General features: G+C 51.4%; 1 protein-coding gene across 4 annotated transcripts in view; it reads left to right on the top strand.

The window, feature by feature from the left end:
* Positions 1-7,796: 7,796 nt before the first annotated feature.
* Positions 7,797-14,534, top strand: part of SLC25A48 (solute carrier family 25 member 48) — a 56,756-nt gene continuing 50,018 nt past the window's right edge. For 3 of the 4 annotated variants that reach the window (XR_004318724.1, XM_032476804.1, XM_014558276.2), the window contains exons 1-2: positions 7,797-7,999; positions 12,902-12,945. Coding sequence is in view for 1 of the 4 variants with exons in the window: in XM_032476804.1 (XP_032332695.1) it covers positions 7,906-7,999; positions 12,902-12,945 (138 nt within the window). In the remaining 3 variants the exon portion in view is untranslated. Of the gene's footprint in view, positions 8,000-12,723; positions 12,796-12,901; positions 12,946-14,534 lie in introns of those variants that run through there. The other variant, XM_032476803.1, reaches the window with a different exon arrangement.

Here is a 14,534-nt window from a genome sequence, read left to right on the forward strand (position 1 = left end):
CTCCCCATGCCTCCTGAGGAAGGAAAAGAAATCAGTCATACTTCAGGTACATTGAAGAATCTTCTAAAAAAAAATCCACTTATTATTTCCAAGGCCCTCCCATGACTTCCCTTTGGGCTAGGGGACTTGGATTTGGGAGTGATGGAAGAAATCTAGGTGCCCTTGCTGAAAGACTTCTCGGCTTTATTCTTGGAATGTGGGGATTGGCCTGGCCCCTCATGTGTTCACATCAGGGCTGAGTCTGGGCTGGGTCTGTGTTGGCTGGCATACTGGGGCCCTCACTGCCCTCAAAGAAACAGTTGGGAGGTGTCTGGGTGCGTGTTAGAAGCCGGGACCACTCACGTCTCAAGGACTCCAAGCTGGATTCAAGGTACAGCTCCCTCTTCCGGTGGGGGGGGGGGGGCTCTAGAGCATAAATAGGGCTGGGAGCCCTGCAGACAAGTGCCAGCAGCTCCCAAGGGAGCTGGAGGAACCTCACTGGCTTGTGGGGCTGAAGGTACCCTTGAGGTTTTCAAGACTGAGAACTCTGTAGAGGGGAGTGGTATGCAGGAAGGATCCAGGGCAGGAGAGATCCTGGGTAAAGGGTGGGCCTATAACATATAGTGCCAAATTCTGGTGATTCTGAGGAGAGAGAGCTCATTCACCAAAGCTGGCCTTGGAGGTGGGGCTGGGGGAGTCAGAGGGAGGCAGCATTAACATTCTGCTTGGGAGGGATGTACTAATATAAAAGGGTTGTATCCCCAGCACCCAGCATTATGCCTAGTTCATGGTGCGTACTCAAGCGTTAATTGTTGGGACGGATGAGGCATCAGTAAAGGCAGAAAAGGGGGTACATTCTGGTTTTATGGGGCCTAAAGTTAGGGGAGGAGTGGAGGAAGGGGGATGGAAGTTGCCTTGGTCATTATGAGTAGCCTGGATGGAATGTGTGAGACTGTATGCAAAAGGGAGAAGGTGGGGCTGCCTGGGGCAGCGTTCCTGTGGTGGAAAGGACTGGATGAAGGGACAGGCAGGAGCAGAGCCCGGGCTCTACTGCTTTGCTGGGAGACGCGACTGCAGCAGAACCATGAGCCATGGAAGGCGTAGGACAGTGGGCAACTTCCCTTCTGCCCACCCCAAGTGGACTTGTACCTCATTTAAGGCTGGTTCCTCTCAGCCTCCTCCCTGGGCACAGCTTCTGTCACTTAGGAAATCTCTGTCTGTTTTGGAGAAAATCTAATCCATATGGTTTGGGGATTTTGTTCTTTTAAGTGTTTTCTTTTGTACTTGCATCAAAAATGGGATGTCCTTGGAGTCCTTTAAACCTCCCCTCTTAAAAACAGGAAGTTCCCTCTCTGCCATGTCCACATTGACCCTGGAGCAGAGAGCAGTGGGTTTGGGTGGGTTCAGAACTGAGGGTTTTGTCACAGCTCTTAAGTCTGGCCTTTCTTTTAGTAGGTGGAGAAAGTGAGCTGCGGAAAGAAGACGCAGCAAGGGGGAAGACCTGCGGTGTCCCTGGGGATGGAACGTATTGATGGTTCTACTGCCCGCCCCCTGCCCCCAGGTCCTCAGAGCTGCCCCCCAACCTCCCTCAGAGACCGACAAGTATGTGTGTGCCTGGGTGAGGGTGGATGGCTGGTTCTCAGGCGGGTGTGGGGAGGGACACCACAGCCCTTCTGAGAGGCTGGACCAGCACAGACCTCAGCCTCCCTGGGCAAGCCCACCAGGTCCCCACAGAGAGCGAGGCAGCTGTGCAGGGAGCCCCAGCCCACCTCAGGGAGGTGTGCCAGGTGAGATGCAGCCGGCCTGGGGACAGATCCTCTGTCTACTCATAGGCAGCAGCAGGAGGACTGGGGACCACCAATAACCAGCAAATGCCACCGTCCAGAGTCACCTTGCTGGCCAAGGTCCTTGGGATCAGACTCCAAGCCTCCAGCCTTCTCTCCCACAGCAGGTGCCTCCAGCCTTCTCTCCCACAGCAGGTGAAGCTCTTCAGGCTCCCTTGCTGTCTCCCCACTGGCATCACTCAGCTCTGCCCTCTGCAGGACAAAATCCAGGTGTCTTTTTAGGAACAACTCCTTCCTGAAACTTCAGTCTGGCCTCTCTTCTTTTCAGCTCAGGCATGGTATGAGGTTTCCTGGTCTCCTCCTGGGGCCCTACAGCTGAAGTCTGATGCTGCCTGGTGGTGGAGACCTGCCAACAGGGCGGGGCTGGGCCAACCATTCCAACACAAACTCCTCTCTCATTGTCTGCATCACCAGCTCTCCACACACCAGGCAGTTCAGCACACAGCAGGTGCTCAGAAGGGGCTTCTGGATGTGACCTCAACACTCCTCCCCACCCCCATTGCCCACACCCCATGCCTCTCTTCTCCTACAGAAACCCCGCAACCCCAGATCTCCCCACCCAGGTTTCCTGGGCCCTGCCTGGCCTCTGCTTGTCCTCAGCATGAGCCCACTTGTGCCCATCAGCTGTGAAGAAAAGGCCAGGCTTTCCTTGTTCTCAGTCGTGCACAGAACCAACTCGGCCCACAGGACCTAGACAGGGAGGAAAGGACAGCAGGCAGCCTGGGCTCCTCCCCTTGATGACAGGCCTCTGCAGCCCTAAGAATGTGAGCATAGTTGCAAATGTTAATACCATCTCACTGCTGGTGGAGAAACTGAGTCAGGGAACTTAGGATATCCATGCAGTGGGGCCAGGGCAGGGGTAGGGCCTTGGCTTTGGGGAAAGTCACCTCCAATTCTGAGGCTTGGCCAGGAGGTAGCACCTTGTTAAGAGCTGGGTCCTGGGGTCAAACGGCAGGTGTGAATCTGTAATCCTTCACTCACAGGCTGTGTGGTTTTGGAGAAATTGCTTACCCAACCTGAGCTTCATTCTCCTCTCGGGGAAAATGGGGAATTGCCTTACAGAATTCTATGTGATGGTGTAGGTAGAGCATATAGCACTGGTGAGCCTGGAGCCCTGAAGTGAAAAAGAATCTGGTACATGTGAGGCCTTGATGAAACAAAGCAGGTGAAGAGATGGGGTGTTACCTCCCCTTACTGGGGTGCTCTGCCTCCAAATACACAGTCAGCTCTTAAGACGCCTCAAATGAGTCCTCATCAAGCCCCTCAGACTCCTTCGGAGCCTCTCGTGTCAGCACCTCTTTCATTCCCCAAGTGTGCGCTGGCTCTGACTCTGCTACCCCAGGGCCAGGAACCTGGGCCAGGAACCCCACACTGGGGCAGCCGGGCTGCTCTTTCCTCCTGAGAGCTCGAAGTGCTGTGTTGCAGCGCCCTCTCCTGGTGTATCTCAACAAGACACCCACAGCATCTGTCTCCCTGGCCTAGAATTTCAGACTTCTCTGGACGTTGACTAAGAGGGGACTCACTCCTACTCTACAGAAGGCAGGGAGTAGGAGGGATTGAGACCTGGATTTGCCCAAAGTGCCCAGTTAGCAGCAGCACCAGAAGCAGAGCCCAGGCATCCCTGTCTCCCCGAGGCTGCTTTGCCTCCTCACTTCACAGCCATTTGCCTCTGTTTCTTGACTTGGAAGGTCAAATTGAATAGGCAATGACCCAAATACAGTCAGAACAAGCTCTGAATAGACTTTCTCAAAGAACTGTCAGTATAAGGAAGGAATCCCGCCCCAAATGAGAAACTCTAATAGCCTTGAAAAATTACTCATCAGAGTCAGGGAAGGGACCCCAGAGCTCCTACAGCCTAAGGCTGGTGCAGGGGTCAGCTAGAGGAGAAGTGGGGGAGGGGTGTTCCCCACAAGGGAATACGTGGGCAGTCACACAGTGGAAAGCGTGTGGGGTGTGGAGGACACACCACACTGATGGGGCTCCAGCCTGAGGGGAAGGCTGAGGTAGTAGGAGGTAAGAAGTGGAAAGGCAGCCAGACCCAGGCCCACAGACACTCATAGGCCAAGCTGGGGAAGTAGAATTATGATCAAGGCCATGGGGAGGCCACTCTACAGAGGAGGCTGGAGCAGATTCAAGGTCTCAGAAGCTCACTGTGGAAGCAGCTGGAGGGACAGGGGACTAGGGCAGAGGGGCTCAGGGGCAGTGGTGCAGGTGTGGGCTGAGCCTCATCTGAAGACTGTTTGGAGGGCTGTTTGTCAGGGCCATGGAGGAGACAGACCCTCAGGACTTCGTGGCTGATGGGAGGAGGCCTTGGGGAAGAGATGTATAGAGGATGACATCCAGGCTCTGGTTTGGGTGGCTTGCTGGGTGGGGACACTGAAGGAAGCACACTTTGGAAAGTTAGAGTTCATCAAGGCACGTGCTGAGTTAGAGATGGCCTGGGGCTGTCCAAGTAGAGGTGATGCATAGAGCAGAGATGGATTGGAGACGTGGTGTGGGGGTTGTGGGCTGAGAAATGATGGGCATGGCTGGAATACAAGGCATATATACACCTAGAAGCATTTTCTCTGATTTCTCATCTTTTTCCTAAGGCCAGTTTCCAAAATGAGGCAGAATGCACAGAAAAATCCTCTTGGTGCGAGTTCTACCAAAAAGATATATAATTTACATAGTTTCCCTCACCGTGACATTCCGTGTTCCGAACACACTACATGCATAACGAATTCGACAAAGAATAATTACTGAGTTCTGAGCATGTGGATTAACGATCTTTCAATCACCATACAAGGCATGGCTGGGAGAGGGTCCAGATGAGGGCCCACGTGGAAGGAGGAGATAGGAGATGAGAACGCAGATCGAGAGAGCAGCAGAGACAGGGAGAAATGCCGCCGAGTGAGGGCAGCCATCCAGAAGAGAGAAGAGAGCAGGAGCAGGGCCGAGTCTCTGCCACGGGGTGTGGGGTAGGAGCAGCTGGCCCAGGCCTTTGCTGCTCAGGCTCAGCAGGTGGGTGCAGGTAGGGACCCTGCACTTGGCTGAGAGAGTGTGGAGGAGGTGAAGCCATGGGGCTAGATAGACTCAGGTGTGTAGCCAGGAGGCTCCAGCCCTAGGAGCCTTCCCTGACTGCTGCCTGGCACATGAACCCCTTCAGGGCTCTCACAGCTGCTTCCATGTGGCATCTCAGGCAAATGGTCTCCTCTCTGACAGTGGCATATCCTCACTGCGGTGGAGGATGCTCTAGGGGTGACCTTTTAGGACGGAGCTGAGGAAGAAAGGAAATGGGGTTTCTTTCTGGCCCTAGTGACCCAAGGAGTTGATCTCTCTGTACCTCAGTTGCTTTACCTGCTCTCTCCAGAGTATGGAATACAAATGTGCATGTCAGCATTACAAATCGGCTCCAAAGCAGGGAAGCCAGGAACAAGTAGCAGCCCAGATCCCCTCCCCAGAGGCAGCATTCTGATGGGTCCCACAGTGCGGTGGTCTAGTATTCTCTGGGCCGGGCCCTTGGCTGCCAGAAGACCCAGGTACTCCCACTGCCTACCTCGGTGATATGCTTCAGGGGCAGATTTGTGGTCCACATTTGGGAGTGGAGCACAGAGCTTCCTTCTGGAAAGGAACCCACACCCTCCGCTCTGGTGCAGCTCATTAGCAGTTCAGGCAGCCTCTTTCTGGGCTTAGAAGGCTGTGCCGGGGCTCCAGGGCGTCTGACTGCCAACTCAGAGCCTTGCTAATTGGTGGTGACACGGGACTGAGGGAGTGAGCATCTGCCCGGCACCCACTGGGTGGTCCCACAAAAGGGGGCCTGGGGGAGCTGGCCGGCTCTCCACCTGTGGACAGGCTCCAAGGTGAGTCCACAAAATGGCCAGTCTCTGGAGACCTTCCATTTCTTATAACTGTCCTGGCACATGTCCGAGGCACGGCATGGCACAGCCTGGGGGGCCAGGCTGCTGGTAGTCCCCACTCCTCTCAGCCCTTTTTAGGATCAGGCTTCAGTGGCCAACTCTGTCTTTCTGTGAAAGAAGGAGCCCTGGGCAGCTGCCACAGCAGAATGACCTGAATGATGTGACACAGATGTGCCAGCAGGAGAAGAGGGGGCCCAACAGAAGCCCCTTCCTCTGGACATTACCCCTCACCATTTCCTGCCATCCCGAGTGCTAAGGCCGGCTTCCTGCTGGAAACTAGCGGGTCACTGGGGGACAGCAATCCTCTTCCTTCTTGGATGGAGGCCGGGTAGATCTCACTAGACCAAAAGGCCAGGCCACATCCCCCAGTGAGCATGGACCTCCAGCTGGGGCCTGGTTGGTGCAGGGCCTGCCTAAAGAGGGGGAGTTTGAGGGGAAGACGGCCACCCCTCCGCCTCCCAGGGAGGCCCAGGCTGGACAGTGCAGGCTGAGCCTGAGCCTGGAGGGGGCTGGGCCCCTGCAGAGTTAGACATGACCCTGGCCCTCCAGGTCTGGCTTGCTCTGGGCCCAGGGCACTGAGGGGGACATGGCTGGGGTAGCAGTAAGCATCACTGCCTGGGGGAGGGACGGGGAAGATGGGGATCAGCACGGGCCCAGGGAGACGTGAGCACCCACTGGGGTGACACAGTGCCTGCTCATGCTGCTGTGAGGAGGAAGTGAGACTGCGTGCAAAGCACTCAGCACAGACTCTGGCTTGAAAATACCCTCAGGGCAAGGCAGCTCTGGCATCCAAGTGCTTGTCTGGAGTGAGCGGGTGGAGACAGAGAGGTGTGTGTTAGGAAGTGGTAGTGTCTCAGCCAAGGTGGCTGAACTGGGTTTTGGGCCTGCTTGCCGGCAGGGGGTGGGGGCTGGCCCAGAGGGCCGTGGGGTGCTATGGGTGAGGCATCAGTGGCTTCTGGGAGCTACAAGGCAGGCAATTCTAGAGGCACAATATGCTACCTGGCCACCCAGACCTCATGCCCAGGCAGCTCTCAGGAAGTTTCCAGTCTAGCTTCACCCCTGGCCAGGGGCAAGCTGAGAGTTTTCAGGGCTCTGGAAATTTTCACCTGGCCAGGCTGCTTTCAGCAGGGGGATGTGTGCTCTCAGTAGGGGGTACTGTGGGACCTTCAATTCTGGGTGGGGTCTCCCCTGGGCTCTCTTCTGGGGCAGCCAGGTCTTTGGGAGTAAGCTCAAATCTGTCCTCGCACAGCTAAACCTATAACTGAGGTGTGACAACTTTCATCTCCTAATTTTTGGGCCAGTTTTCTAGAAAATTAAAATCTATGTGATGAAAATCTATGTGGATATGCAATCATTTTTCTCATCTAGGAATGGGAATAATAGTAACAGCTATCTCACAGGGCTGTTGTGAGGAGTAAGCCCAGGTATGGTGAGTGAGTGGGGCAGGATTTCAGAGCTCAAGAAACGTTGGACATTGTTAAATGCTAGTGTTCATTTAGAGCTGACTTGGAGCCTACCCCTCGGCTAGATGTTTTCCACACATTCTTTCAGTGATTCAGGAATAGATAAGCTTCTGAAACCTGGGGGCTAGAGAGAGGTTTGGAGGGTGGGGTGGGGGAAGAGCCCTGATCTCTAAAGCTATCATGAAAAATTGTGTGTCCTGCGTATTTTATAGCAAAGCTGTCCATGGCTTTCAATCAGCTCCTAAAGAAATTAAGAACTTGTGGTTTATCTGCTAGCTGGACATTCAGTTACAATGATTTCAGGTCTGTTTTTAGCTTAAAAGAGGATATGTCATACCAGCTAAGCAATTCTGTCACAGATAGGCCTTAGTGTTTGTTATCAAATAATTCCTGAGCTCGGATAAAGCCTCCCATGTTACCTCTTTTCACTGAACTTTGCAAAAATGTCCCTGAGATCATTTCCAGTGTCTCCAAGATGTGAGGAGATGTGAACAACAGCGGGCAGACACTCCCTCGCCCCGACCAGTGCGCTGTGCCTTTAAGGTCCACTGGGGGCGTGATGTCAACAGCCCGCGGGCATTGTAAGCAGGAGCCTGGCTGCCGGTGCTAGAGGCGATTTGGAGGCGGGTGTGCAGTGGAGGTGGACCTGCGCGGGGCTCTGCGTCCCCGACTTGGCCTGTCCGGTGCGCTCGCCCGCTTGTCATGCCCTGCAGACTCTGAATGGGCACCGACCCGGCTCCAGGAGCGCGAGGAGCCGCGGCCCGGGCCATGGGCAGCTTCCAGCTGGAAGACTTTGTGGCGGGTTGGATTGGAGGTGAGAGCACCCCCGGACGGGAGGGACCCCTGGAGGTGAGTGTGCTGACGGGACAGCCCAAGCCCTAGAGGAAGAGAGACAGCTGGCCAGGCGCTGCGTGGTCCAAGCTGACACTCCGTGCTGGGTCAGTGAGGTCCGCGCCCCAGTGCTGCCCACACGCGCCCCGAGTGCGCGCCGCCAGCCACGGGGCTGGTCTTGCTGCTCCATCCTGAGCTTGTGATTTGCCTAAAAGTTTGGATCCGCGGATCTTGATCCGGTAATGATTAAACCGCGTCAAAGCTGATAGCCAATGGAGCGTCCTGGCGCGGACACACCCTTCAGCAAACTGGTGCGCATCTGAGTTGGGGACACCGGCTCTGCTTGCAGGAACTCGGGTGTGAGAGCCTGTGCTTGGCAGCACGGAATGCAGAACTTGGCTCTAGGGGCATCCTGGCTGCGGGGAGCGGAGCCCACAGCCGGGGGTCCAGCACCGACTGCAGGTGCCCACCTGCAGATAAGAGGAACCCCTCACATTTTCAGCCGCTGTCAGCTGTCAGGCCTCTTCTCCAGGCACAGTTGGGCCCCCTGGTCCCTTCCTACCGCTCCTGGTGTCACTCTCTATTGGGCTTGGATTGGGTTTGCATGGGCAAGAGTCGCATCCATTTCCTTGTTTTTCCAGTCTTCTCTTTCCAATGGGTCTACCCCTCCTCTCTGCTCAGCTATTGTGGGGTGCGGGGAGGGGGCGACGTGAGAGACTTTGCTTGTAAAATGTAACCTTTCTTTTGGTCCCATCTAAGGGGGGTCATCAGAAAAGGGATGTTGGCGAAAGCAGCCCCCTCCCAAAGACAAAATACTGAGGTGCTGAGGCAGAGGCTATGGCTAATGTGTTTGTGTCCCACCCCAGGTTCTAGGTATGAAGGAGACCAGGGAGGTTGTAAGAAAGGAAAAAAACAAAAAGAGCAACCAGACAGCTAGGGTCTCAGGTCCTTCCTCTTCTGCTGGCCCCTTCCTACCTAGTTGGAGTACATGTCTGGCCCCTACAGGTGGCTCATCATCCTGAGCAGATAGGATTCCCTTCACTGGGGTCAGTTCTGTCGCTGAGACCTGTCTCTCCTAACTTTGCCAGCCATGGGGCTGCACCCAGAGGCCAACCAGGCCAGGCCCTCTTTGGACAACCTTTTAGTTCGAAGGGAGAACCTTTCCTCACCTGCTACTTAAGTAGTCAGACCAACTTCAGTAGGGCTGCCAGGGGTTTGGTTTGAGGAATGTTCTGGAGGGTAAGGCTGTCAGGGTAGCTCAGCCTCTGACACAGAGACCCTCCCCAACTCACACAGCAAGGAGTAGATGGTTCTGTATTTTGAGATTGTCCTTACGTTGTTGATGTTAACATGGTTTTGCTGGTTTGTTTCAGTTTTGGTGGGTTTTTCTTTGTTCTTTTTAGGATGTGTCTGAGCCTACATGACTACCAGTCTAAAGCAAACAGATATAGTAATGGGTTAACATACTTGAAAAACAGGGTAATCACAAACCTTTTGCATACAATAGAGTCACAAAAAACAAAAAGAAACCTGGTTAATACAAAAGAAAATTATCAAACCACAAAAAGAAAAAAAAAAGACAAAGAAAAAGAAAGGAACAAAGAAGAAATTCCAAATCAATTGGAAAACAAAGTTCAAAACGGCAATAAACACACATCTATCGATAATTACTATAAATGTCAATGGACTAAATGCTCCAATCAAAAGACAGAGAGTGGCCGACTGGATAATAAAACAAAAGCCTACAATATGCTGCCTACAATAAGCTGCCTACAAGAGACTCACTTTAGAGTGAAGAAGACACATAGATTGAAAGTGAGAGGATGGAAAAAGATATTTCATTCAAACGGAAATGACAAGAAAGTGGGAGTAGCAATACTTATATGAGACAAAATAGGCTTGTTGGTTTGTTTTTCTTTTTGCTTCCATGAAGATAAGTGTAATAACAGTGAATACTTAGTAGGTACCAGATGCTGTTTAAGTGCGCTCTCTCTCTCTCTCTCTCTCTCTCTCTATATATATATATACATTTAGAACAATTTTATTGAGGTTATTTTATCAAGGATATCATAAAATCCACATATTTCAAATGTACAATTTCATGATTTTTAACAATTTTAGCAAGTGATGCAACCATTAGCATAAATTAATTTTAGAACATTTTATCCCCCAATAAGATCCCTCGTGCCCATTTGCAGTTAAACCGCATCCTCTCCCTCTGGGCAACCACTAATCTACTTTCTAGCTCTATAAATTAGCCTTTTATGGACAGTTTATATAAATGGAATCATACGATATCTGGGCTCATGTGTGTTTATGTACATCTCTTTATAGCTCCAACAAGGTAGCTACCATTATTACATCTCCATTTTACAGATGAGGAAATGGATACACAGAGAAATTCAGTGACTTGCGCAAGGCCATGCATCTAGCATAAACGGGATTCCAGCCCATACAGTCTGGTACTAGGGCCATGTTAACCCCTGTACTCATCTACTGCTACTTTCTTCCTTAGTGACCTGGCATAATAAAATTTCAGCATTACATCCTTCACAGTTTGAAATTTTACTGGTCTGTGAGGTCCCAAGGTCAGAAAACCCCTGACCTGATAATCCTGTTTCTTGTCTTTGCATCCCCTGCTTTTAGATGACTGGGCTAATGATGGTGCAGGGAGATACTGGCTCAAGGCTGCATCTGGGGACTGCTGCCCTGGGCTGAGTGATGCCTGTAGTGAAGGATGTAGCCAGAGCCTGAGGACCAGAGCTCTTTCCTTCCCCTGAAGAGTGAATGGTCCAGCTGCTCGCTGCCTGTCATCTTCCTGTCTCTGCCCAGTTCTGTGGGACGAGGGACTGAGAGGGGTCTGAAGGTTCTAGACCAAGGGAACATTTGTTCTGGAATAGCTGGTTCCTCTGCCCCTGTAAATATCAATATTCCAGGACCCCTTACCTGCCTTACCTGATTAAATCACTCCTGCTAGCAGAAGCACTTCCTTCCTCATCAGCATGACATGGAATTTGTCTCAGAAGGATGGCTCCTGTTTCAATCTCACTGTCACTGCTTTCTGCAACATGGCCTCAGGGCAGCCTTGCTTGCCTCCATAATTGTTCAGGCCTTGTGACTATGCATGTGTATGGGCATTTTTTGTGTGTAAAAAGATCCAGAGTATCCATCACCTTTTCAAAGAGGCTCTCTTAAAAAAAAATCAATAGTGATGGCAGCCCCTTTAGAGCATCCTGTAAGTGCCAGGCTCTGCTGGTACTTTAGGTTTATTGTCTCATTTCATTCTTCAAATGAAACTGTGAGGTACGTGCTAACATTATTCCCACTACACATACTAAAAGGGAGATGTAGAAAAGCTAAATAACCTGCAGGTACCTGAAAAGTTTCTGGGTTATCTCTTCACATGTCCCCCCATTTTTGAGGTGAAATTCACATACCCTAAAATTAATCATTTGGAGGTGTACAGTTCAGTGATATTTGGTACATTCACAATGTTGTGCAACCATCTGTCTGGTTCCAAAACATTTTTTTTCCTGCCCAAAGAAGTTCCTGGACCCATTAAGCAGGCATTCCCATTTCCCTGCCTCCAAACCTGGGCAACCATTAATCTGCTGTCTGTCTCTGTGGATTTACCTATTGTGGATAATTCATCTAAGTGGAATCATACCATATGTGACCTGTTTCTTCTGGCCTTTCACCTAGTGTAGTGTTTTCCCTGTTCATCCACATTGTGGCATGTGTCAGTACCTCATTCCTCCTTAGGCCTACTGATATTCCATTTTATGGATATACCACATTGTGTTTAGCCATCCTTCCAGCAATGGACATTGGGCTGTTTTTACCTTCTGGCTTTTGTGAGTAGTGCTGCTACAAACGTGTGTCCACATACTTGTTTGAGTGCTGTTTTCAGTTCATTTAGGTATATTTCTGGGAGTGGAATTGCTGGGTCATACGGTAATCCTATATTTCACTTTGTGATGAGCCAAACTGTTTCGTACAGCAGCTGCACCATTTTACATTTCCACCAGCAATTCATAAGAGTTCCAGTTTCTCCGCATTCTCATGAACACTTGTTATTTTCCTTTTCCTTTTTTTTTTTTTTTCCATTATAGCCATCCTAGTGGGTGTGAAGCAGAATCTCACTGTGGTTTTGACTTGCATTTCCCTAATGACTAATGATGTTGAGCATCTTTTCATGTACATGTTGGCCGTTTGTATATCTTTAGAGAAATGTCTGTTCAACTCCTTTGCCCTTTAACATTTTTTTTTCTTTTTAGTTGTTGGAGTTCTTTACATATTCTGGATACTAGACCCTTATCAAATGTATGATTTGCAAATATTTTGCCCTATTCTCTAGGTTTCTTTACTTTCTTGAGAGTGTTCTTTTATGCACAAATATTTTTAATTTTCATGACATCCAATGTACCCAATTTTTCTTTTGTTGCTTGCACTTTTGGTGTCATGCCTAAGAATCTACTGCAAATTTACAGTCATGGAGATTTCCCCCTGTGTTTTAGTGTATGATTTTTATCATTTTATTGCTTCTGTTTAGGCCTTTGGGTTATTTTGAGTTAAGCTTTGTGTAGGTGTGAGGTGGAGGTATAACTTTATTCTTTTGCACGTGCAGACCCAGTTATACCAGCATCTTCACTCCTTTTCTGTAGGGTGCTTGCTTCTTGAGGCAGGACCAGGTTTTACTCCATTTTTCTTTGCCTTCGCCACGGGTGGCCCAGTGCCTGCCACACTGGGGGGCCCTTCTGGTGCCTGGGCACTGACCAAGTAAGTGACTGTAAGTGTCTGAGCCCTTCGTTCTCTCCTGAGGGCCAGCTGGTGCCAGCTAGGAGTCCAGGAGCTGAGTAACCAAGTGTTCTTCTTTGACCCACAGGTGCAGCCAGTGTCATTGTCGGCCACCCTCTGGACACGGTCAAGGTACAGTAGCCATGTTGCTGTTACGTTCAGGAAAGGGGTCTGTAGTGAGTTTGCCTCCAGGAATTTGCCTGCTGTTTCTGATTCCCAGAAAGTCTCCAGCCCAGGGCCGGCTCCCTGTGCCAGCCCGTGGGGGTGGAGTGCTAGGAGGCCTGGTTTGGAATGCTCTACCCTCATTGCTTGGCAGTCATTTTGTTGTTGTAAGTGTTCCATTTCTGCCTCCAGATTCTCATGAGCTGCCGGGGAGGGGGCCGGGGCACTGGTGAGTGTTCTGTAAGTCTTTCTGGAACTAAGGAACCAGAAAGGCTTCCAGGGTAAGGTGGCATCGGATCCCACAATTTAAGGTTGGGTGTTGAGAAACGATATTCCAGGCCCGGAGCACAGCACGGGCAAAGACACTGAGGTGGAGACACTACCTGGGTGCCGTGCTCGGGAAAGGCCAGCATGGCCAGTGCTGCTGATGCATCAGGTTTCTGAAAGCAGCCACAGATCGGAATCCAGGAAAGGCAGGTAGGTCGGCACTCAGTCCTTGGAGGCCTTGACTATCAGATTAGGTCTCTGGGCTTAGGTTGGGAATGGGAAGCCATTCTAACCTGATGGAGCCAGCCAAGCCATCTGGCACTCGGATCATCCATGCCCCTTGTTCTGCAAATGTAGAGACTGGCCCAGAAAGAGGAAAGATGTAGCCACAGGTCACACAGCACATCAAATCATTGAGAAGTGAGATGTTACAAAGGGATATTCTTTGATTCCACCTGTCCCCCTGCCATCTGCCTGCCATGAGGAGAAGCACTTAGAGGTATAGCCTGAGAACAGAACCACAAATAGAGCCTCCTCACCCTGACTTCCAGGTTCGTATCAATGCTCTGGCAGACTCATGTGCAAAGAGGCACCTCTCAGGTCCTCTTCTGATGGCTGCTGTGGTCTCCTCTCTCCCATCTTCCTCCCTGTGTGACCATGGGCCCCTCCTCAGTCAGAGCCCAGGCCTGCTGTCTTCTTGATCGGGGAGATCAGCCTCCTTGTCTTAAATGGTTGAAAGTAGTCCCTGGCTCTTCACATCCCTCATACAAGCCCAGCCTTTTGCTTGTACATCATACGCATCCTGGACATGGCATCCTGAGTGCCGTGGGGATGGGAGGGCAGTGGTGGTGGACAAAGCAAGTCCAGTCCCTGCCCCTTCAGGCCTAACAGCCAGGTTTCTGACACAGGCAGCCTTTGTGCCTCCTTGGTAGAGCATCCTTCCCTCACCCACAGCCTGGTTGGGGGTCGGTGGAGCTTGTTGGAACCCCCATCCCCACCCCTGCCCCTTGCACAGGTAAGCCTGGCCACCCCGTGCTTGACCGTGTATCACCTGAAAAGGGCAGGACTCTCCTTCTTCTCTTTCCTCTGCCTCCTGAACCTCTTTAGGGAACCTTTCCTGATATGTAAAATCTAGTCTCTGTTCAGTCTGAGAACCTCCCCGCTGCGGGTACCAGCCTGGTGATGCTGGCTTACATGACCAGCCTATGGGTCCAGCCCTTGTTTCTCCCTATAACATCTTCCTTCCTTCCTTCCTTCTGGCTGGCATTTTCTCTAGAGTCCTCGTTTACTGA

The sequence above is a fragment of the Camelus ferus genome, chromosome 3 (genome assembly GCF_009834535.1).
Source record: "Camelus ferus isolate YT-003-E chromosome 3, BCGSAC_Cfer_1.0, whole genome shotgun sequence".
In the NCBI taxonomy this organism is placed as follows: Eukaryota; Metazoa; Chordata; class Mammalia; order Artiodactyla; family Camelidae; genus Camelus; species Camelus ferus.